The sequence below is a fragment of the Eubalaena glacialis genome, chromosome 3 (assembly GCF_028564815.1).
Source record: "Eubalaena glacialis isolate mEubGla1 chromosome 3, mEubGla1.1.hap2.+ XY, whole genome shotgun sequence".
NCBI classification, from domain to species: Eukaryota; Metazoa; Chordata; class Mammalia; order Artiodactyla; family Balaenidae; genus Eubalaena; species Eubalaena glacialis.
This window is the reverse complement of record NC_083718.1, coordinates 158,780,682-158,805,637: the sequence shown is the minus strand read 5'-3', so window position 1 is coordinate 158,805,637 and position 24,956 is coordinate 158,780,682. Positions and strand designations below refer to the sequence as shown.

The 24,956-nt window shown below is 51.9% G+C and overlaps 1 protein-coding gene across 8 annotated transcripts in view; it reads right to left on the bottom strand.

Moving 5' to 3' along the window:
* ERI3 (ERI1 exoribonuclease family member 3) overlaps positions 1 to 24,956 on the bottom strand; it is a 128,642-nt gene that overhangs the window by 65,975 nt on the left and 37,711 nt on the right. For all 8 annotated transcript variants that reach the window (XM_061186665.1, XM_061186670.1, XM_061186671.1 and 5 more), the window contains 2 exons: positions 23,338 to 23,397; positions 18,978 to 19,069 (listed from right to left, as the gene is read on the bottom strand). In XM_061186665.1, the coding sequence (XP_061042648.1) occupies positions 18,978 to 19,069; positions 23,338 to 23,397 (152 nt within the window). The remainder of the gene's footprint in view (positions 1 to 18,977; positions 19,070 to 23,337; positions 23,398 to 24,956) is intronic.

The window sequence follows — 24,956 nt, the reverse complement described above, 5'->3', positions numbered from 1 at the left end:
TCACTGGGCACAGAGCTCCTCAACTGCCCAAACATCATCTGGCCATGCTTATTACTGCTGTCCAATGAAATTTTATGCACCAAGTCCACAGGTGTGATTTCCCCTTCTTTATGAGGGTCAGAATGACATCACTGATGGCCAATAGAAAAGAGCCAATTATGTCCAGGCCGTAAAAAGGAATGGGATTTTTTTTCAACCAAATCAAAACTTCCTTCAGCTTCGTGAATGCAAGGGGCCCTATTTAAGGAAGCTCCCCCCACCACCAACCCCAGTCCTGCCTGTGGGCTCTAAACCAAGGGATATGATTGCTTTCCAAATACTATGGGGCCTAGGGCCAGAGAGGGGCTCTGCCTTTGGCATTTACCATGTGGCCCTGCTCTTATCACACTGGCCCCTTAGGGTCATCAGAACCCACTGTGAAACCCTCTTGCTGATGCTTGACTGGCTCCCTGCTGCTCCATCCAGGGGGGCGTTAGATAAGATATTACTCCTGCTAAATAACAAAAAGCAAGCAAAGAAAGCCCTCTCCTACTTAGAAAGAAGAGAACAGTATGGGAGGAATAGGGGTGTAAGAAACAGGCCCCCGCCCATACAGCACAGAGCAAAAGGAGCCCCTCATCCAGCCCTACCACCTGCAGCCCAGCACTTAGGCTAGGTCCAGACAGCCCTGATGGCAAACAGGTGTGACCAGCTCAGCGCCAGCCAAGGCAGGGGACTAGCTCATTAAGGGAACGTCACCCTTGCTAATGGGTATGGGCGGGACGAAGCCACTGTTAGCAAGAGCTCAGCTTTGAAGACTGGGTGAAGCAGAGCTGGGGGACTCTGCTAGAACTACTAGGCTTGAGTCAATGGGGCCAGCAGCACCCATGGAGGTCTGACAAACAGACTGGCAGACACCAAGAGCCAGGACCAGCAGGAGAGCAGGCACCAGTTCTGGCAGAGGTCATGGACACTCTTCCTGCTGTGCTTCTCTCTCTGCAAGTCTTAGCGACAACTCTAAATTGGGGAGATGCAGGTCACTCTCAAGCCCTTAAAGAGGAGAAAGTCAGCTGAATCAGAGGCCATATTTGATCCCTCTCTGCCTCTCTGGAAAAGCTGTGGGACCCAGATCTCGGAGTGATGTAGGCTGTCAGTCCTGGTACTCAAAAGCACGTACTGCTCACCTGCAAGGGCAAACTATTTTGTCCCACCTGATATGCAGAAAAAGGGGAGTGTTGAGGTGCAGAGGCAAAGAGCAGAGAGAAAGGCCCTGTCTTCTTCAAAGTCACCTTGGAGCATGGAGGCATGGAAGGCCCAGCCTGGGGAAGGCGGAAGCAGCAGACCCAGCTGACCAGGCAGATGGGAGCTCCTGCCGAGGGGTCACCTATGAGGGGGGTTGGACTTGTTTCCATGAGGGGCTCCACACTTGCTCATTCTGATACAAACCTTCCCAAAGAATGCTGTCACTGGCTGTCCTGCATCTCAGAACCACCACATCTCCTAGGCTTGTCTCCAACTCCCAGGGCTGAGCCTCAGGAAAGGTCCCCTTCCCCTGGGTCCCAGTCTGGGAGTCCTACTAGTCAGAGCCTCCCCAGTCAGCATGACGTGATTCTGCATCCAGCTCCGGCAGGCTACCCCAGCCGAGGCAGCACTTAGCTGGGGACGCAGCTCTTTGTCTCTCCTATTTCCGTTCCCCTACCCAGAGGAGATAAACAGACCCTGGGTGATAAACGGCCCGCCTTTCACGATCACTCTTCCTCAAGTTGAGGAGAGTAGCTGGTGATGGATGGGCTGGAATTTGGTTATCAGGAAGGGCTGTCAGCCAGAGGTGCCTATCTCCTCCCCCACTACGCAGGGCATCATTACGCTGTGGCATCGAGGTAAAATATGAGCAAGGGGAGGGAAGGAAGGAAGAGGGGAAGGCTGGGCTTCTACACGGAGCCAACTGAGCTACAATGAGAGCAGGCACGGGGCTGGGACGTTAGTTATCTGCCTGTGACACCTTTTATCTCTGCACAAATTGGTCCTTCCACCCCCACTGCATCCTCTTATACAAACACAGGCAGGCACAATGTGTCACCACTGCAATCGCGTAGCAATTTAACCCGAATTAGTGAGGGGGTCAAACAAGGAAATAGAGGTTTCTCATTTCAACAGGTTCCTTAGTCTCTGCTCTGAACCACCACACTGGGGGGAGGAGGGTGGAGAGAGGCAGACTCATAATTGAATTCACTCACTTGGCCACTGCTGATGTATAAAAAATTAATGCTCAAGTCTCGTACTTATCAAAGCCAGTCAGTTTCCATCTCACCTGCAAGACGCACCATGGCAGGAGATACAGCCTGGCTGCCCCCGGTGGGCCGAACGCTCAGTGCTTTCCACCAGGGCAGGGCTGGCAAGGACAGGAAGGCAGAGAAAGGCGCTGCCCTGCACCAGCAACCCCTACTAGAAGCCTACAGGATAGTGTGTAGGGTATGGGGGAAGGATGAGGGCAATGGGGGTTACAGGAGGTGAGCACATCAAAGATGATCTTGGACAGTTCAAGAATACACTTCAGTCTACAGAGAGAAAAGGCATTCTGGCTCCACCCTCCACCAGGAGATGGCCAGTAACCCCTCTCTGTCCCACAGACACACACACACAGACACAGCTGTGCTGAAATTGAGGAAGCCAATGGGAGCACTGACAGCACTGACAAGGCTAAAAGAGCAGGGAGTGGAGGAGTCAGGTCTGTTCCCAAATCACTTCCCCCATGCGGACCCTGGAGCTAGAAGAGCCCCTGATGGGGGCGGGGGGAAGGAGAGCACAGTAGAAGCCCCACCAGGCACATGGCTCTGCAGCACTAAGAGACAACCTGGTCAAGTGAACATGTGTCCTTGGGCAAGTTACATCACCTCCATGCCCTACTCTGTGAAGGTTAAACGAGCCGGCCAAGGGAAACATATTTTATAAATAAGCACTTATAGAAGGGATTCTGGCTGTAAGGAGGTCAGCTGAGACCAAACCTGCCTTTGCAGATGCTTCCAGGCCACCTGCATTGAGAAGACAGTGCCTTGGTCAGGAAAAGGATTCTAGAGAAGTTTTCTGGGGATGACAGAGTAGGGAGGTCCCAGAACCATTCAACAGTTGCCAAAATGAATTCCAAGAAGCTTGGGGGCAAGGGGAGGAGCTGTGGATAGAGAAGCACCTTGGTACTCATTCTCCAAATCCAAAAAATCAGCACGCAAATAGGAGAGAACAAAAGCCAAGGCCCCAGTCTGAGACACGAAGTGGGAGAACTTTCTACCTGAATTGATACCACATATTTACGGGTATCACTGAGACCCAGGACCCTCAAGGAGTAGAGGCCAATCAAACCTGATTCCTATACTCAGGGAGCTTTCAGGACCACCTACAAGATAACCACAGCATGAACTATAATGATCGCTCCAGGAGAGACTACAGCAAAAGGGTCATCTCATTCCTGGGGATGGGAGGGCAATGCTGAGGAGCACTTACAGAGACTGAGCTTCAATCCCCTTTGCTATCTCACACACATACACACACACACACACACACACACACACACTCTCCCTCCCTCCCTCTCTCTGTCCCTGCACTCTCCTCCTGCCCACAGCCTTGGGAGAACGCACTGCCGACTTCTCAGCCCACTTTGCCCCCACACTTGCCCCTATCCTCTGGGACGGCTGCAGGTTACAATTCCAACCACCGGCTTCAGAAAGATGATACACTTGCTGGAGCCTGCAAAGGGTCAGGAGAGAGTACTGTTTGAAATACCAGCGTGACAGCTGGCTCCTTGTCTGTCTCTTCCTCCCCCATCCCCCTCCCCAAACTTGTCATGGTACAAGAAGTCTATAAGCAGCCCATCAGCTTTAAATATCAGTGTGCGTGAAGCAGGAGCACAAGAGCGAGGGAGCGGGAAGCAGACAGCGAGCGCCTCTGTCGCCACTGCCTGTCAGGGAACACTAATGAATTTCACCACCAGCAGCCATGCCTCAGATGGGGGTGAGGTGGGGGTGGGGAGTTTTCTAGGGAGAACACTCACAGTATTAAAACATCTCTTCCCAAAGCCCTGTTAATAAATGTCACTGCAGAGCCAAGTACTACGCCCCACCACTAGGACTCAAGGCAAGGGAGGGGTTGGGACGAGCCCTGAGGTCCTCCCAAACAGGAAGGGGAGTGCAAGTATGAGGCTGGAGGGAGCCAGCTGAGCCCCCCAATTAAGAGGGTGACCACTATCACCCGTGCTCATCTCATAATGAGATGAGCCTTGGGATGCTTGGTTGAGAGGACAAGGAGGACAAGAAGGAAAGGCCTCGCGCTGGGAGAGAGCACCAGCAGTACCGCCCCAGCCAGACTCACTCCCCGCCCCACTTCCCATCAACTTCAGCCAGCTCACTACACTTGAGGCCCCAGGTACCAGGGGCTCCAGGCCATCTTTCCAGATCTAGGGGAGGTGGGGTGAGGAAACTCAGGCACCAGTCCCAACAGGAAGCTACTTCCCCAACAGATGTCAGAAGCCAGAGCTTATTATACTCTCCATTTCACAGATGAGGAATGGGAATGTGACTTTGAGAGTGGGAATGTGACTTTCCCAAGGCCCTACAACTAGTAGGTAGTGGAGCCAGGACTCAAACCCAGGTCTCTTTCAATCCTAAAGGTCCTGTTCTTTCCACAATACCACACAGCTTCTCTGAGGAGGGGCTGATCACCTCACTGGCTCCTGTGTGTCCTCTACTGCCAGGCCCTGCCCTGCCCCTCCACCCCCTCCCACTGGTACACATGCACCTCCGGCCTGGCATGGGCCACAGCTGCCATGTAGCACAGGGCTGGGCCTCAGGCCAGGGTGAACCCAGCCTGGCAGAGAAAGCCCTGGGCCTGAGCCAGGCCATCACCCGGGAGTCTCCACAGCCCAGAGGGCATGGCTGCAGGCACAAGCCTTCCCTCGGGTGCTCTCCGCACGGCTCTGATCAGCATGTCTGATCTGGCAGCGACCTGCTGTGCAGGGGGCAAATGACATTTAATTTCCTCTTGGTTTCCCTATGGTACAGACGAAAGGCCGTCACCTGCGTCTGGGTCTGGCAGCACAGCTGGAGGTGTTCCCAGACATGCTGCTCTGGAGAGTTCCCAAACAGAAACCAGAACACAAGCAGGTGCAGAGGGACGCCCCGTAGGCCAAGCTGCCCGTACGCCCAGAGAAAACCAACCTCAAATCCCCATCGGCAAGCAGATGCTTGAAGCCTCCAAAAGGCACCGTATATGTACAGAGCACCTCCCTGCTCCACTGCTTTGTGGCCCACCTGCCACCTATCTCTACTCCCATTTCTCCCACACGGAGCCCACAGAAATAACCACACAAAGCACACAAGAGCCACAAACACCCTGGGGAACAGTCTAACATGCACCTCCCCAGTGCCACAAAATCAAATACTGTGTATCTCGCCAGCCCCTCTGGTGAAACAATAAGACAAGCGCCTCTTCGGAGTCCCTCCCGCTGCAATTCTTCCAGGGAAAGGGCACAGTGCCCCACCTGTTGTGGCTGTGAAAAGTGCTGGAGCAGCTACCAGGACCGGCCAGCCCTCCTTCCCAGGCGGAATGGCAGAGGCCCCAGCAGGCAGCAGGGAGGAGGGTCTGGGGAGGAGGGTGAGCAGGTGACAGGAGGTTTCCAGGGTACTCTGGTCAGTGTCTTGGCTGGTGAGCTATTCTCTTTTTGGCTCAGGCACTCCGTAGCAGTTTGAGTGGTCTCCAAGATACCTCATTCATCCCCCACCAGAGTCTCCACCTGGCCTATGGCCATGTTGACCCTTTGCCTGGGCTGCCTTTGTGTGGCCTACAATGCCCTCTGGAGGCTCTGCGGAGAGCATCCTGCAAGCATTCGGGATCTGGGATGTGGGTCTGACCTCTGCTTCCAGGACACAGCTGTTCCCCTGACCCCTGGCTGATCTCCTCTGCCCTGATCCCAGCTCCCCTGACCCCTTCAGGATGTGTAACACCTAGCCTACACAGTCACACTTCTGGTGGGCATTTTAAACCGTGCTCCATGGAGCTCTAGGGTTCTAGGAGGGACGTCGGGCTACTCTGTGGACTGGGGGAGGAGGAGGGAGAATGGGCAGGCCTTGCCCCAGCTTCAACCAGAAGAGCTCAGCTTTTATGTTTTGTAATATTGGGCTTTCTTTAACATTTTATTTTTTTAAAGTTTCCTGCTAAAAATACTACCCATTCAGTCTCTCTACTATGCTGCTCTGGGTTCTCATGGCATTCGTTCTGTATCTTCTTTGTAGTGTTCTCATGCTCTACCGTACTTATTACTCAGCCTGCAATTAGTTTTGCACGTGCTGCTCCTTCTGCCCTGATCACCTGGCAGTCCCTACAGTCCCCAGCACAGTACTTACTGGGCCCCGAGCAACTCTCAACAGGGGCTAACTTCAGGCTCCTGCTGGAATATTCTTCCAGGATACACAGTGGTTAGTGCCTTCGATGGCAGTTTCCAATGGTATTCCTCGGAAGAGAAGAGCTGAAGTGGGTGGTAACTGACATTTACAGGGAGGTCCTAGTGAAGACGTGTGGCACGTGCCACTCTTAAATCACCAAATGCAGCACACCTGCTACTATCATCAATCATCTAAATCAACCTCCAGGGGACCAAGAAGACTTTTGCATCTGGCCAATCTCTGAGCAAAATGCAGTATATTCCAACAGGAAATACCACTCACTAGACGTTTCTAAACCATGAATGTGGGACCATGGGAACATAGGATGATGCTCCTCAGCCAAGTACTCAAGGGTCTGTTCCCTTGTAGAGGAGTCACGAGTCCCACAGTTCTGCTTATCCGACTGGAGATGGGGGAAGCCCCTTGGCCCGTCAACCAGACCCGCCGTCTGGGCCTCCTTCTCCAGCCAGCTTTGGGGAGGTGGCAGCAGGGGGGCAGGGGACTGTGCTCCTCCTAGCTAAAGCCGCTTGTTAATAGGCCCTAGATTCCCTTATCCCCCGGGAAAGGGAGGTAGCAATGAGCCCTCTCCCTCCCTCCACACACCCCCACCCCACAGATGCCTCCCAGCAGGGCCAGGGAGGGGAGCCATTAGTGTGTGCCTCAGCAGACAATGGGGAGGAGAAGCCTCCAGAGCAAAGGACAACTGCAGCAATTAGAATGCAGGGAGGTTCAGAAGCTATTTAACTGGGTGACCCTGAGGTCGCTGCATCTGACTCCCATCCCTGGATAAATATTGTATGAGAGGGGAGGGGGGCAAGCGAGGGAGCCATCGGAGCGCTGCCCCTCCTTCCACTCCTTTCCCCACCCAACCCGGCTGCCTCCAGACACACACACCAAGAACCTTATTTACAGCCCTGACAGTCAGAGCACTCACTCTGCTAACCAAGAGGGAATGGACAGAGTCGACTCACCCAAAACTGACTCTGGCAATCGAGGAAGAATCCAGGGCTGTCGGGGCAGGGAGCTGAGCCAACACTGAAACGCAAGGCTTCCCCCAGATTCTGGGTCCAGCTGGCACAAATACTCTCTATCACCCCAAAACCACCAGCAGACGAAGCTGGTCCCAACTGGCAGCGAGTAAATCAAAAATGGACCATCCTTCCACCTTTTGGGGGCCCTGTAACGGAAAAACTCCTGGATCTTACCACTACCCAGGTGTTCCTTAGCAAAGACGGGAGTCCTAGCTACCTGTCCAGAGGAAGCGGGAAGAGCCACATGCCACTTATCCAGCAGGTCCCTTAGCTGACCTAGTGGGGAAAGGCCACGAGCAGGAAAGTCAGACAGAGCAGCAAGGGGTCAGGGTGGGGGAAGAAGAGGAGAGCGTCTGAGCACAGGCTGCTCCTCAGCCCCCTCGTGCCGCTCCTCCAGCCCTGCTCTAATGCACCCTGACATGCCTCTGAAGACAGAGAGCTGTTTGCAGTCAGCACCGTGATTTGTTAGTAATTATTTCCATGGTGTCACATTGCTGTCACTCTGTTAACAAAGAGACAGGCTGCCTCGGGCTGCCTGCAAGAAAGAATCGCAGAGAAAAAGGCCTGTCAGGCTCCCGGGATTCTCTGGGCTGGCTGGCTTTCTTCCCCAAACCAACATCCTTGCAGGCTTTGGAAGAAACAGTTTTACAGAACTATCAAGTCTGAGGCGTGTCACCCATTAGCCAGGGACACTGAGAATTTACCCCACCCGCTCACAGGCGCCCTTCCCAAAGGGCGACAGAACTAAGCCCCCAGAGCCCACAGATCATTCAGGCACGGGCCACTATGCCAGCTGCAGCCTTGAGTTCCCTGGCCTTCACCTTCCAAGACCCCTGTTTCCTGACCCTTCCTGCTCACTGGGGTGTTCACAGCCTCTCATGTGCTCTTAGGAGCCTGAGGATAGAAACCTATTTCAGAAGCAGCCACCCCACTGGCATGGATGGTGGTTAGGGAGTATACGATGGCAGGGCATCTTCCCTTCTTGAATCTGCCAATCACTGTTCAAGACCAAAGCTGCTCAGGTACCAACACCTCTGTAGCCCCCAGGTGCCTGAGCACCTGCGAGGAGATCCTCTCTGAGCTGCCTGGATCGGGACAGAATCCGCACTAGGAGAGCTGGTGGTTTGCTTTAGCACAAAGTAATGTCTCCATTACCCTGGCTGGGAATTAGAGGACAGATTGGCAAGCGCTGACAAAACAGAGGTCACTCACCTTACAGGCATGGAAAGTTGGAGATTAATTCTCTCCTCTCACAGAGGGAATCAGCCTCCTGGATAGTGGAAGAAAGCACCAATCTTGAAAAACCCTTTCACTGCCAAGCAGCAGCAGCAGAGAAGGGAGACGAAAGCCCACGAAAGCCCTGGAGAGGCCCTGTCAAGGTGGCAAGAGCCACTGCCACCAAGCTCCTACAAAATCCCAGGAGACAGAGGAGCCTAGGCAAGACTAAGATTCTTCTGGTATCAGGGTCCAAAAGACAGAGGGCAGGGCTGGCTGCATGCACTGAAATGTAAACCCCATGAAGACAGGATATTTTGGAAGTTTTATCTCTTTGTTCACTGCTAAATCCTCAATACCTGGAACAGTGTAAAACATATAACGGGCATTCAATAAACATCTGCTGAAAGAATAAATAAAATGGGTCACTAGGGCTCAAAGGCCACTTCCACAGGCCTGGGGTCAGTCTCTCTCTATCACAGGGGTTTAGAAAAGAGGGGGCCAGTGCAGATTCCACAAGAGACAGGGAAGACCACATGTCTAAAGGACTGGAATTAGGTTTTAAAGGATGAGGGAAATTAGGACAAGCTGATAGGTCTAGGGAGATGCTCGTATCAGATTGAACATTCACATACTTATTCGACAAACATAAACTGAAAGACTAAAGAAGGTATGTAGTCCAACAGAAAGGGAACAGATAAACTGCAGTACAGTAATACAATGGAATCCTACCCAGCAATAAAAAGGCTGAACTACCGATACATACAACAACACGGATGAATCTCTCATATGCTATGTTGAGCAAAGGAAGTCTGACTCAAAAGAGTACATCTCGTTTGATTCCATTTATATGAAAGTCAGTAAGAGGCAAATGATCCAAAAGTAACAGAAGTCAGAGTAGTGGTTACCTGGCAGAAGGAGGGCATTACTGACTGGGAAAGGGCACAAGGGAACTTTCTGGGATGACGGAAAAGGTTCTTCGTCTTGATCTGGGTGGTGACTACACAGGTGTATACTTGTATAACAATATATTGAGCTGTCCATTTCTCGTTTGTATACTGTATGCACCCTACTGTACCTATTTTATACCTCCATTTCTAAAAAGATAAATTTTTTTTAAAAAGCTGGATCTCAAGAGTCACACAAAGAATGTTAAAAAAAAAAACACAAAAATATCTCACCCAAAGGAAAATATTTCCCAGCATCAACAGTGGCTCTTTCTCCCTGGAGTTCAGGACACAAACCCTCCAGAGGAAAGAGAAGCCCAAACAAACGGCCAAGGCCTGGGAAGGTCCAAAAATGTTCAAAACACAAAGCAGTGCAGCCCGAGTCTTAGGTGGAGGACATCATGAGCTGGTGGGAGGCCGCATGCGGCCGCTACTCCAGACCACATGAGCTCCAGGGAAGCAGAGCTGGCACCCCTGGTCAAGCCGTGCCCTGCTGGTTCTGAGGCTCTCTGAAGCAGCCTGTCAGATTCTCCCATGCAGCGTAGAACCAGACTTCCAGACACTGCCCAGAAGAGCCACAAACATAAAACCAATTTGTCTTCCTGACAAGCCAGGCGGAGACTGGCTGAGCTACCCCAACTCTGGGCGATGGTCAAGGTCCGAGTGCCTACAGCCCCTCCTGCCAGCAAGGAAGAGGCAGTAAGAGCCTCATGGATGGTCAAGGGGCACTCCACCTGTCAGACTGGGGACCAGAAACCAGGCGGCAACACTCACTGCAGGACCAATTAAGCAGTAAAGAGCCATCTAGTCAGCAGCTCCGCAGCAGGCCAAAGCAGGAGGCTGCCACCACCATAAACATCTCAACCTGGTCAGTCACTACATAAACATCTCCATCTTTTATCAGGGTTTTAACTGAGCAAAACTTCCATTCCAGGGATTCCTATAATCACTAAAGCGCTTTAGACCCTCTGACACCTTCCAGGGGGTGAGGAGATGAGGCTGCCACTGGGGCCCCACCTTTCAGCCTAGAAATGCCCAGAAAGTGGAACACCAGAGGCTCTGTCTGCCTGTGACGGGCCGTGCTCGCAGACCCGACGACAGGACTTCTCTCTCCCCGAGTGCCCCTGCAGGCCCAAGGTCCTTCCAGGGCACACCAGCTTCCCCGGACTCAGGCTTTGAAGGAAGGCCTCAGGCTGCGCCACCCACTGACCTGCAGCTCCAGGACCACATGCAGAAGAGCGGGAAGGGAGCGCAGGCCGGGAGCCAGGAGCCTGCTCGGGCTCCAAAGAAGCCTGCTCCCGCCCTGAGGCCTGCCCAAAGGAAATGGATAATCCCCAGCCAAGCCTGCCATCAGGCGCCCCTTTCCTGCCAGGTCCAGGCCCCAGGACAGGTGCAGGAGGGGGCCCTCCTGCATCCGCGAGGAGGCTGGCCCCAGAGGCCGTGAGCCCTCAGGTGGAGGCGGGGCACCCCTCGCTCCTCCGCGCCCAGGAACTCGGGGCCCAAGGAGCTGTCAGGCTAACGAGGCTACCCCACCACCGCTCCATCTGAGCGTGGCAGGCTGCGCCGCACCACTGGCTTCAGGTGGCTCTCCTTTAATTAATGGCATCCCAGGCTCTGCAGGGAGCTTCACCCCACAATGAATGGCCCTCTCTCATTAGAGGCAGGCCTGCCATGATGTATTCAGGGCGAGGGCCAGGACTCATTTCCCTGTCTGTGGGTTGGGGATGGGAGGGAGGGGAGAGGCAGCAGAGAGATTTATATCGAGTGACTTGGATTAGCTGCAGCTGAAACATGACCCCATCAACGCAAGCTGCCTTCTTGGGGCTAACCCCATGTACCTCTGCTGACGAGAGGGCTCTAGGGAAGCCGAAGGGAGGGCAGAAGGTCTGGTTCTCGTTCTCTCTGGGCTTAGGCTGCAGCTCAAAGGCCCAGAATTCCTATACAACCTCCAGAACCCTCTCCCCACCCCGCCCGCACACACTTTGTGTGCACTGGGAGCCTACCCTGACTCTGAGCTGATCTCGTCCACTGAGAGCCTCTTCATGGCCAGGAAGCTGACCCATTGGCCTCACAGCTATGGGACCGAGGCCCTGACCATGGCAGTCGGCTGTTTCTCCTGCTTTCTGTAGGAAATACCCTCACTCCCTACCTCAGAGGAGGACTCCACAACATGGTAAGGCCCCGTGCCTGCTGCTGTGTGGGCAGGATGCCATGGGACATCTCAGACATCAGGCTACCCAGCGCTAGGTAAAAGGCAGGCATCAGTCTGACATGGAAACATGCTGGCAGCCATCACCTCACCGTGGTGATCCATTAGGCTGAACCCTACATCCAGGGTGGGGAGATCCTGTGCAATATGACTCTCCTTCCCTCCCCCTGGCGCCACTTCACAGGGATCATCAGACTGTGCAGGGTGGTCTGGGGTCTTCAAGGCAAAAAGGAAAGTGCGGCCTTCAGTGGTCCACGTTTCCAATGTACTTCTCACAGACCTGGAAAGAAGGCCACCCTGCACTCTGCTAGCCACACAAGTGGTTTTAGGCCACGGAGCTGGGTAGGTTCAGGCTGGCAGCAAACAGCACACAGGCCTACAAACTCCCCCTGCAAATCCCACTAAACTTGATGTTCAGTTTTGCTTGTGCTTGGGAGAAGAATCCTACTCAGAGCCTGCCCTCTTTCCATCCTCAGCCCTCTTAGAACGCCAATTCACTAAGAGAGCTGGAGGGTGGGCCCTCACCTGCTGCTGCCAGCTAGTCAGAGGGTTGCTTTGAAGGCCTGCTGTGTCCCAAGGAGGCCAGGGCAGAATGCTTATCATCTGTACACACCGGCTCCATGTCACCCACACTTCTCCCGGTCCTCGTGGTGGAGCATTCATGTACCCTTCCTCCCCTACTCAGAAAGAGATGTAGCTCAGTTCTGCTTTGCTAAGCCCTATTTGGCAATGTGTCTAAACACATGCAAACTTAATTAGTTCAGGAGGGGAGCCCAAGCGCTTGCAGTGACAGATAAAAGTATCAGGAAATGAGACAAGTCAGGACTGCCAGGGAGTTCTTACTCAAGCCCCTTCCCCCAGCAGGCTGCTAATCAAAGGTGATACAGCTCAGTGCTGAGACCAACTGGCAAACCCATGGACAAGAGACACGTTTTCATGAGCTTAAAGACACGACGAGATGCCCCACGTGCTTCCAAACATACTACAGGATAGAGGTGTCCAAAGTGATATTGGCAGTGGTTTCCTTAAAACAGATCTGAGGATTCATTCATCTGTAGCTCAGCAAAGAGGCTCTCAGACAGCCCCAAGTCATCCCCCACCACACCTCCTGGCCAACCACGTCCCCATAGCAAAATGATCATAACAGTCCAGACCTCCGCCAACACCAGACCAGGTACCAGAAGCCGAGGGTGTCACAGAACATCCCGAGGCTCTGCCACTCAGTTGCAAACAAAGGAGAGGAGGAAGGGCGTTCCCACCAACCACAAAGCCATGGGCCATGAAGGAAGATAGAAGCAGACAGTCAGATGGCAGAGCGGTCAAACGCATGGCTTCTAGAATTCAAATCCCTGCCACAAATTGGTTGTGTGCCCTCGACAAATTACTTACCTCTCTGGGCCCCAGTTTCCTCATTTGTTAAAAAAAAAAGTTACAAAAATAATGTTTTTCATTGGATTGTAGTAAGGGTTAAATGAGATTAATGTATAAATAGCACAGCAGGACTCCTGGGATGTAGTAAGTGCTCAATAAGTGCTGGCTATCTTTATTACCTGATGTAACTTTTCCAGAGCAGTTCCAGCCCTCAGTCCTGGGGGCACAAATGTCTCAGAGAAAGCCCTTCACACTGCGCCTAGGACCAAACTCCTCCTCCCTCGCCCAGGCCCCCCTATGCCATCTCACCCAGTACCCACCGTGGAGGGCCCAACACCCAGTGCTGGCAGGGGCAACCCAGGAGCTTCTTGGCACTAGCAGAACGGTCCTCTAACCCCTCACACTCAGGCTGGTGCAGGAGGGCCCGAGGTTTCCTCTTCCATTCCTTTCTCCCTGAACCTACCCACTATGACCCTCTGCCATTCTTCCTGAGCAGGGTATTCCACAGGCCCACTCCATAACTTAGTTGTCATTTATTCAACACACATTTATTGAACAACTACTACATGTCAAGCATTGTCCTAGGGTTGTAATGGTGCCCACAATCTAGGGAAAGAGACAGACAAGTTGAGGCAGCTACAGCACACTTTCACGTATCAATAAGCACATGTGCTCCAAGAACACACAGGAAGGCACCTGGAGAAAGACGTTAGGAGGGATCCTTAGGAACTGGCCAGTTAAGAGCATCTGGCTGGGGTGGGGACTGAATACATAGACAGCATCAAGAGATGAGGCTAGAAAAATAAACAAGAGCCTTGAAAGCTCCAATAAACAGTGTGACTTTGCCTGGAGGGCAAGGGGAAGCCTTGAAGGCTGCTAAACGGGTGTGATGTAATCTGCTACAATCAGGAGAAAGGAACAAAAGAAGCAAGACAGTCAGAGAGACCAGTGAGAAAGGAGACTTTCATAGGAATCCAAGAAGAATATGGTGACCTGAACTAGGGCAGTGGTAGTGGGTTTGGAAAGAAGGCAAAGACTCTGAGAAACCTCTGGGACAAAGGATCAATAGGATTTGGCAATTAATTTGTTATGGCTAAAGGGAGGAACCAAGGGTGATTCTCAGGTTTCTGACAGAACTACTGAGTAGATGGTACCAGTCAGTCATTATTTAAGAGAATGTTGGAGGACAAGGTGTTGGGAGAAAAGTAACACCTGAGCTTTAAGGGGTCTGTGTATATCTAGGTAAGAGAAAGAACAGGAGCTGGATATGAAGGCTTGGAGTTCAGAGGGCAGATGGAGCCGATTCCTTTTCTCCAGTGGGATCACTGCTGCCATGTCAGTTCCCACTTCTCAGATGGAGGAAAAGATGAGAAGACAGCATACAGAGAATAACTGAAGCTGGGGAATAGATTAGATCACCCTGGTAAGTGTGAGTGTGTCGGTTAAAAAGAAAAGACAGCTAGGAGAGAGGTCGAAGAAATACCAATATTTAAGAAACACCAAATTTAAGAAAAAAGGAAAGAAGAATCTGCCAAAAGGACTGTGAAGGAAAAGTCAGAGAAACAGGAGACATAAGTAGAAATGAAGAGTGCTTCAAGATGGATGAAGTGGTCAGCTCTGCTGAATGATGCCAAGAGGGCCCAGACTGACCCCCATCAAGCATGTCACCGGCTCAGCATTTCAGCCTTCATCTACATGCCCCACGAGACAGTCCCTGCCCCACAATGCTCCCCAGGCGGGTGCTTCCACTGCCGTGGGACTTCACCCCAGGTGACAGCAGTCTCTGCTCTTCCACAGTCTTGGCTGCATGACCCTCAGTAGTCCCCATTGAGTGCATGCCCCCAAATCAAGCAGTGAGTAGGGTAATATGAGCAAGTGTCTTTTTTTTTCAATCAGAGACATCATGTTTGTTTGTACTTGAAACAACAAGAAGGGAGACCTATGTAGTCTGGAAAGGGTTCAGTCATCTGAAAAAAAAAAAAGAGTGTGAATTCAGGTGTGACTTTTACACAGATGCTTCCACCTGCCTCCTGATTGGTCTTCTTCATGATGAATAAAGAACAAAATAACACAAAAAACTTCATGTCAGAGTACTGAAGTAATTGGAATAGATCTCATTTCCTTTGGCTGGACAGCATAGTATTAAGTGCTTTCCCCCAACTGGCACTCTTATAAATTATCATTCTTTTTTCAGAAAGCTTTCTACCCAGGTGGCTGAGTTTTTTGTTGCAAAATTAGTTCAGATGGTCTCACACAAAATAATGTTAAATGTTGAGCAAGTATCTCTTGATCGCCAGACTTTCACCAACAGAGGGGTGTGGTATGCACACCTCACGAGGAAAGCAAGGAAAACACTCAAGTCAAATGCCAGCCCCGCATTCACACAGTCGACCTCCAATGGCAGGAAAACTCGCTATTCCAAAGCTGAGGGGGAGGGGGAGGAGGACCCTCTCAGCAGACCTTGAGCAGACCCCTGGGCCCTGCTTCCCCACAGCGGTGTCTGATGATCCTGCCCCTCTCCTCCAAAGGGCCTCTTCCCAGGCGGCACCGAGGACCAGGTCCACCCTCATATCAGCTCTTCCTTGTCCCCCACTCCCAGCCCACACCCCCGTCCTCCTGATCTCAGACCCACAGGTCACTGGAAAAGTCTTTGGTCTAGCTTCTCAGCTACCTGTGCTATTCAGCTGGTAAACACAGGTCTCCAAGCTACAGGTGAAAAGCTGAGTTCCTCAAGGGCAGCACCTGTGCCGGTGTCACTCCTCACTCCGCATCCGCCCTATCCTCCCACCATGCCGAAGGTGGAAGCCCTTTACAGAGACAATACAGAGAGCCTGGGTAAGTGGAAGAGAGAGAAAATTGGTGAAAGAACACTAAACTCTACAAGGAGCTTCAAGAAATACCAGGTAAGGCAAAAGGAAAGGTAGGTCAGGTAGGAAAGGCAAGCTGACCAAGAGCCAAAACCACGAGTGTCGTTTCTTAAACAGGTTTAGAAGGAAAATTAAATCTGCACCCCCTAAATTAAAACCCACCATAGCAGGATCTGTGATGATAGCATCAAAGCCCATGTAAACCTGAGTGTCAACCCATTCAGACTGACCAAAGATGGACACAAAATGATTCTGTCAGGATGGGAGCAGATTTCTTTTCTCCAGTGGGATTTCCGCTGCCACTTCAGTCCCCATTTCTCAGTGCCTCACTAATCAGGCCCTTTCCAACAAAAGTGGTGTGAAGTTGGTTGGAGGGAGAGGGGGGCTGGGAGAGAGAGGAAGGACAGCAACGAGAGGGAACCATGGCTCTGAGAGACTACAGTGGGAAATGAAAATATTTGCCAAGTTCCTCAGACTTAGTTAAATCTGAAAATGGATGTCAAAATAAGAAGTGAGCCACATACTAACAAGTTGTGGGTGTCAGTTTAACACCACCCTTGTCAGGCTCATCAGCAGGCTTTACCAGGCGTGTGAGAAGGTGATGGTTCCGACGACAGCCATCTGACGAGAGGATCCAGGAACATGGAAAAGCTGTGCGCTGTCACGCAGCACCACTTAGATTTCCTCTCTGGCTGTTTTTATTTTGTTACACATTTAATTAAGAGCCTTCCCAGCAGTTATGTGGGGTTCTGCTTCTAAAAGGCAGACACAGAGCTCTCCTCCCCCAGCCACCTGCCACCTGCCACCTCCCTGCTCACTGGCTTTCACAGCTTCGCTGGTCTTCCCAAGCCAGACCCAAACCAGCCACCAAAGTCCGCCGGAATCATCTCTTTTGGAAGCTATGTGGCCTTAAGAATTCAATTCTGCCTACCTCTGAGTCTGCCAATTTGAGCCTCGGTTTTTAATTGTGCTTTGTTTTTTTCATCTATAAAAGGGAGACACCACCTCCTACCCGAGAAGGCAGTTAGGAGGACTGAGTGAAACATAGTATGTGCTCATTAACATCTGATTTCCTTTTTTTTTTAATTTTTTATTTATTTATTTATTTATTTTATTTATTTTTTTGATTTCCTTTTATGTGTGATTTGATTCCCCAACCCTATCCCTCTTCTTGATTACACCAGTTCTCGTGAAGATGCAAAGCAGCCTCCTGAGTCACCAAAATCTGTCCAGGGCCTACCGTGCCAAGGCCTGAACTGGTGCTGCAGGCCAGCACAGGCCAGACCCAAGGAAGATAGCATCTCCTCTCCTTCTCATGCAGAAACCAACCAGACGGTCCCCAACATCACGCACAGGAAAGCTTTCATATACACATATAAGTACACACCACTCACAGCTATCACAGAAGATGCTGAAACTGGGTGTTTGGGACATGAACACACCAAAGAGAGAAAGCCACTGGGAGAGTGGGAGTCTCAGAAGGCTACCTGGAGAAACTGGGCCTCTGGTCTGGGCCACAAGAGCTCCAGAACTCTGGGTGTCAGCCTGAATCCCGCCCCACCCCAGATAGCTTCTCCTGTGCTGGAGCTCCTCGTAAGTCCCTTCCCACTTCGAGCGCTCAAAGCTGCCCAGGATGCCGTAACAGAGCAACAGCCTTCCTCCTCCTCACCTTCTCCGCGGAACCCTCCCCGGACTCAGCTCTGCCTCCAGGCCCAGCCACTGTAATTTCCCTGACAACGAGCGACAACGGGAGCTCCGGAGCGTGTGGTGTGCAGTCAGCGTGCACACGACCTAGGGGCTGAGGGAGACAGGTGCACAGCCGCTTATGTGATCCAGGCCTGCCCTTCCTCCCGCCTCACCTAGAGGGTTGGGTCCAAGAGCAGGCTGGACAGCCACCTGCGTGCAGAACTTCACCTCAATGCCCAGCATCCAAAAGGCATAAAAAGGATCTTGGTGAGAAAGTAATGCCTGAATTTGTAGGAAATGTCACTCTAGAGCCACGACTCCCCACCCCGGCCAATACCCTAACCTATGTTCAAAAGCTCACACACACACACACACACACAGAGTGCTTGCTGCCACCTTCAGTCACAAAGAACACAGAGGTATCGATTCTATCAATCCTCAGCAAACAGTGCCCCACCACCTCCACCCCGCTTTAGTTCCCTGGGGGCTCTCTGAAGCCAGGTATCCAGGAGGATAGCCAAGAGGCAGAAGTGTCAACCCAGCAAAGGAACCAGTTCCGTCTTCCATAACTGGGACAGGATCAGGAGACAAAGGAGAAAAAGCAGTGACGACAAAGGAGGAAAGAGGAGGCTGGTGACCTGGGCAGCTTCCTAGAAGCATCCCTCTCTCATCCCCACACTGGGCTCTCCGTGGGACCGTCAGGGCCTCGTATCCCAAATAAGAGCCTAGCCTAGTATGATGGTTAAGAGAATGGACCCTGGAGCCAGGTTGCTTGGGTCTGAATTCTGGCTCTGTGTGTTCTTGGCAAGTTACTTAACCTCTCTGTGCCTTAAGGTCTTCATCTATAAAATAATAATAAGAATCCCTAGGGTTAGTAAATGAGTTACTATTTCCAAAGCATTTGGAACAGTAAATACTATGCATTTGGTTTAGAAAAAAATTTAAGACCCTCTTTTACCTCCTTCTTTTCAGGGCAATAACATGTAGCTCCACAACAGGAAGGGCTGCCCTGGCAAAAGCAAGAAGGCAACAGCAGTACTAGTAGGGTACTTGGCCTGTCCACTCCTGGTTCTAGAGGCAGAAGGCAGGGGTCCCAGCCCTCGTCTTGCCCTGCTGACCCCAAAATCCAGGGACTCCCTGACCCAGGTGCCCTGAGGCTTGGACATTTGAGCCTGAGAAAAGCAAAACCTGGTCCCGCAGATTCCAAGCCCTGCCAGCAAAGGAGTCCTGCTCATACTCACATGACTTTTAAGTCCCAGTCTCCACAGGTGACAAAAATTGACTTGACGTTTGGATCTAAGAGGCCTTCCTTCGCCATCCACTCATCGACCCTCTGAAAAGTACACAACAAGAACAGATGAGATTTTCCTTTTTTTTTTCCCTGAGTCTGTGAAGAGCCACACAGTGAAACGCAGATAAGCTGCTTGTAATCAGAGCAGGAGAAAACTGTAATCTTATCCCTCCACTCTGGGCTCTCAGTCTTGGCTCAGAACTTTGGAGGCCCTTGCAGGACAATCCCTGCAGGCAGATCCCACAAGCCCAAGTGGTGGGGGGCAGGGAGCCCCTCCACTCCCCCAGTGCCTGGCAGCCCACCCTGGACAGGATAAGGACAGATCCCAGGAGGTCAGTCCACGTACCTCTGGTCCTCAGACAAAGGCACAGCCTAGCACAGACACAGGCTGTCCTGGGCCACGAGAACAGGCTGGGAGGAGGCCCCACGCAGGGAACTCCAATCCACACGTTCATTCGCTCATTTCTTCATTCCACCCTCCCACCAAATGTCTACTAACCAAATTTATTAATTTGGTTATTCCCCAAATGAAGGTGAAGTTAATTTTCACCATGAGTCTAGCAGAAGAGGCTCCTCTGCCGGGCTGTAGGCCCACCTTGACAACTGGGATAGCACTGCCTGCTCCAGTCGCTAGAAGCTCATAAACTGGCCCCAGACTTTGTATTTCTCCTCTCCTGGTTGGGGATTCGAATTCAGCGGAATCTTTTGAAGGCTGAGCTCAATTCCTAGACAGGGAAAGAAACTACTCCGAAACACACTTTAAGTCTTTCTTCCCCTTCATCCCTTTGATCCATTTTATTATTTGCCTCACACTGGAAGTACAAATACTAAAATCAGTATATACCGAGAAAATTATCATAAAGAATTCATGAAGCATTGCCTGTTTTTCAGAAGATCCCAGGCATGGGGCAAGCGTGCAGCAGATCACACTGCTGCTCCACTCACACAGGAGGATTATTTTTAAAGGCTATATTGCGTAGTCCTTAGAAACGTGGGATTGAAAGTCAGACACATCTGGGTTCTAACCTTGGCTCTTCCATATCCTGGCTGTGTCACTGGTGGGAAGTCATTTAAAAGTCATATAACCCCTCTGAACTTCAGTTTCCGTCATCTATAAAACGAGGTAGGATGACTAACCTTACAGGGTTGTTTTGAGAATTGTATGTGATAATGTATTAAGTGCCTACCTAAAAATAGACAGTAGGCTGGGAAGGGGAGAAAGACAGATCATCTTAATACAATATAATAGAGGCAGCAATGCAGAAGTACCCAGGATGCCATCAGACCAAGAAGAGGCAGAGGCTAGCCTTAACTTTTACAGGGAAAGGAGTCAGAAAGGCTTCATAAAGATGACTGAACTAAGGGCTTGATGACAAAACTAAGAGTTTGCTTGACAGCATGGAACGCAGGAAAGGACGCTCCAGGCAGAGGCAAAGGCTTAGGCACAGACATTTTGTATCTGATTAGCAATTGTCTGTTTAATGTCTGCCTTCCCCACCAGACTATCAGCATCACAAAGGCAGGGACTCTTAGCTGTCTCATTCATCGTCTTAATCCCTAACCCAGCACAGTGTCTTCTTGATTAAAATGTGAGTAAGAAATAATGTGACTGGAGTCCGCTGTGATTGAAAGGAAGGGCAGGAACTGAGGCTGGGGGACTAGGTTAGGCCAGACTGTGAAGGGCCTTGGGTGCCCAGCAGGTAATGGAGAGCCCATGGTAATCCTGGGCTCCCTGGAACCGCAGAGATTCTGGAAGCCTGGCCCATGCTGAAGCAGTGCTGGAACAGGGCCCAGGATCCCATCTAGGTCCACGGCTACAGCAGCCCTAGCTCCTGGGGCATCAGGGCCGCTCCTCAGTACCGGACTCTGCAGACCCTCTTCACAGTCTGCACACCAGAGAATCCTCCTCAGCCCGAGGGTCTCCCCAGCAGCTAAATTCTGGACCTGCCACTGCTGAATGGTTTGTCTCCCCAGTCACTCTGGCCCAAACCCTTGCACGACACACACACACATGCACGCACACATGCATCCCTTCCCCAGGGTCACCTAAAGAAAATAAGGCAGACTTTACATAAGAAAAGAGGTAAGGCAAACCTGGAGGTCCCTAAGTCAGCTAATCTCGCTCCAGTTCACTGGCCTTAAATCCCCAAGGTAAGTGCCCCACCTGCTAGGGGGCTCCCCAACGCCCCAATTCCTGCACAGTGGTCCTGGAAAAGAGAGCAGGACAGGACAGGACAGGACTGTCAGGAGGCAATGCCCAGCAAGACGAGGGCTTCACCATAAGAAGCACTTACTGCCTCTTGGAAGCTTAGGGCCGAGGCCATTCTCTCATGCAGCAGATATTTAGTGAGCAGCTTCTGCTACGAGCCTGTCCAGGAAAGTGATACTTTTGGAATCATGCCTGTCCTTTTCCTTCCCTTCCTGTTTGAATGGATAAAGGGTTGGAGGGACCACCAGGACAAGCCCCAATCAGCCAGCCCTCCTGGCTACTGAAGGTCTAGAGGAATGCAGACTGAGCCCTGCTTAGAACAAATGTGTCAGGCAAACATCTAACTGGCCACCTGCTCAGGGCCTTGCTTAGGACAAGAACTAGCTCTTCAGCTCTATAACCAACTCAGGGCTAATGGGAAAGAGTAGAGCCTGGTCTGGTCTCCTTGTCCTCCCGGAGACTTCCTATCTAGGCCAATGCCAGGAATCTCCCCCTCTTCACCCCCAAAGTATGCTGAAATAGCAGAAAGTAGCTTCCTGGGTGAGACTCAGAATCCTCTGAGCATCCTGCTCCAGAGCTGGCCTGGGGTCAGCAGGAGGAAGCCTTCTGAAGAACAATCTCTCCCTCAACCAGCGCCACTATGGAGAAAACTCCATAACCTCAACAGCCCTGGTTTGGTGCTGGCCCAGAATAAGCATCTTCCTCCCGGGATCCCAGCCAGAGACACTCCAGGGAAAAGCTGCCTGCCTCCCTGGCCTCGCTCTGGGATGCTGGCTGGGAGATAGGGAAGGAAGGGTCCCCTCTTTCTCCTTGAGTCTGGGCTTGGAGGGAGCAGTCCAGGCTGAGGACCCCCCTTAGTCATAGGGGTGAATCTCCCCACCCAAAAAAGAGGGTCAGTGGGGCTTGGAGACACCTCAGAGCCCATCTTCTCCCAACCCCACAAGAGCCTGACCAGCCACAGAGCCTGGGCCTGCACGCTCCCTGGGACAGGGAGCACACTCGGCCACTGGGTAAGCCTAGACCTCTCTCTCTGGCCCTAGTTCCATCCTGAGGAGCCCCAGGAAATTCAGTCTGCATTTCTCTCTCCCATGGGACAGGCCTCTAGGCTCAAGAAAGAGATCTTCCTCCCCCTCCACCACCCTGCTCCCTCCAGGTGGACCTCCGATGCAGATGCGCTCTGCTATCCTCCAGACACTCTGCTCTCTCCTGTGATAGGGGCTGAGCTTTGGGTTTATTGCTCTTAAAGATAAATAAAGCACCTAAGGAGATCCACAGGCTTTTCCTCTTCTCTCCTCCCGCTAGAGAAGGGAGTGGGAGGGGGACCTTTCTCCCTCTTTGAAAACCCAGGCCCGCGGGGGTGGGAGACAAGCGGAGGCCAAGCACCGCTGCCTGTCTCCCTCAGGCTGGAGCACAAGCAGCAGCATCTTAACCTTTTCCAGCTCCCGGAGGAGAACATCCCAGAAGTGTGGTCTCTGCCAAGGGTTCTAAAGCCTTTAATTTGATTTTCCTCACATAGGCAATTGTTGTAATTATTCTGATTAGGAATCATTACCCAGCGCAGCCTCTGCACCCCTGACAGGCACGATGCATCCAGCGGCAAGCTGCAGTGGGGCAGGCGGGCCGGCCGCACCTCCTGGAGGAGCTGACAGCAAACAAAAGCCATCGATGGGGAGTTCTGCGTGAGTTAATGAAGTGCTCACATGCCACAGGAAGCCAACACTAAAGCTAAACAAAAACACCTCCAGTCCCCGGGGCCAGCCCGCAGTGCTGCAGCTTGGCTCCCCTACTCCCAGCCGCCCACCGCGGGCTGCCCGAGCCGCCGGAGCCGCCAGCCAGCACAGCCATGGGCCGGGAGCTGGCGGGGCCTCCACCAACCCCCGGTGGCACTCGGACATCTCGTCGGTAACCCTGACGGGAACAGCTGGAGATGACAGATCAATGGTTCAATACTCTCAACAGCATGTCACTGATGTGACAGCAAATGTTATTCTAATCAAGCCATAATCATAGTCAAATTACATGGCTACGTTCTCACGAGGGGAGGGAGAGGAAGGCAGCAGGAAGGGGTCAGAGGTCAGGAATTAAAGGTCACTCAACCTACCTCCAGCACTTGCTGCAGGCTTGGCTGACCATCCACCATGGCTTGAATAATCCCGGTGAGCTGAAAGAAAAGAGAAATAGCCGATGGGTGGAAAACCAGGGCGCAGGGACTCAAAGCTGGACTGGATCCTTTCCTTTCTGTTTTTCTCCTTCTACCGTAAAAGACTCTGACCTGCACAGCTGTAGGCTCCGAACCTGACAGAAGCCTTGGGAATCAAGTTTCCCCACAAGTTCCTGCCCCGAGATGGGGGAACACATCCACATACGGACCACGGAGTGGGTCTCAGACCTGTTTCAGCTTTCATTTTGCAGAAAATTTGATTTTATGTGTCTTTTGAATTCAACAGGCTCAATAACTCCCCCCGAATTACAGTGAATTCACCTCCAAGCTTCTCAGAAGTTCCTGCAGAACTCGGGGAATGCTCACACGGGACCAGCACACTTGGTTCCAAGTCCACCCCTTCTCTGAGCGCCGGTGTCCAGCACTTCCCCCTCTGAAACCAGCAATGGGCCGGGGGAGCCCCCCAGGCATCCACCCTTCACCCCGCCTACCTGGGCCCTCAATACCGGCTAGCCAAGCAGGAAACAGGCACCTTTAGCAGACAAAAAAGCCTACGAACCTAGTCTAGAGAATTTCTGACTCAAGGGCCTCCGCTCCACCCAGGTCAGGCCTAGGTTCAAACCAGCTTGTTGCTTTGTTTTGTTTTGAAGTGGAAAATGTCCCTCAAGCGCAGACTAGATAGGCTGCCTGGAAGGCTTGCGGCAGGAGGCCCCCTGCACAGACGTGGGCCCAGCTGGAAATCACGGTGGCCAACATGCCCCCAGCCACTTCCAGACAGAGTAGCATCTCAGGCCTGCTTGGAAACTTTTTTTTTTTTTTTTTTAAGTGCGGGGGGTGGGGATTAAACTCCAATTAAACTATAATTACATTTAATGAATACCAAATACCCAACTCACAGAAACCGCTGGCTCTAAGAGGGAAGGTTATTTTCTCATAGCGACTTACATGGAATGGTAATACACACCTTTTAGGGAAGAAATTTTCATTTTAAGAACGCTGAGTTCCTCTAGGTGGGTTTCTGTAGTTCATCAAGTCATTATTAGGTGGTATTTTAAGGAAGTGTAAGGACACAGCCACTCTATTTTATATTCCAGAAACTGTTTTTATATTAATCTGTATTTTAATTGGGTAACAGCTGCTGCCTACAGACTTCCCATGGTCTAAAAGGAAAATAAATTAGAAAGATTAACTACACTGTTGTTTCGCGAGGCTTTAACCCACAGCATGCCCACCCGGCTGGCACCTCCACACCCTTTCCTTGCTTGGGAGACCAAAGAACTGCCCAGCAGAGGGAGGGCCTGAGCCAAAGAGAAGAAAAGGTGGTCGGTCCCCTGAGGGCTGGGGGTGGGGATGGGGAAGAGCCCAGGGTCTGCAGCTTTCATCTTGGAGTGCTAAGACTCCTCCTTTTATTTAGTCAACATCTACTCCTGGAGAGGCTGGGCCCCATTCTAGGAAGCGGGGATCCAGCAGTGAAGAAAAGCGTGGAAACCCTGCCCTTGTGGAATCTGCGTTCTTCTTGGCAGCCCCGTCCTGGCCCAGTCCAGCCAGCACCCAGAGCC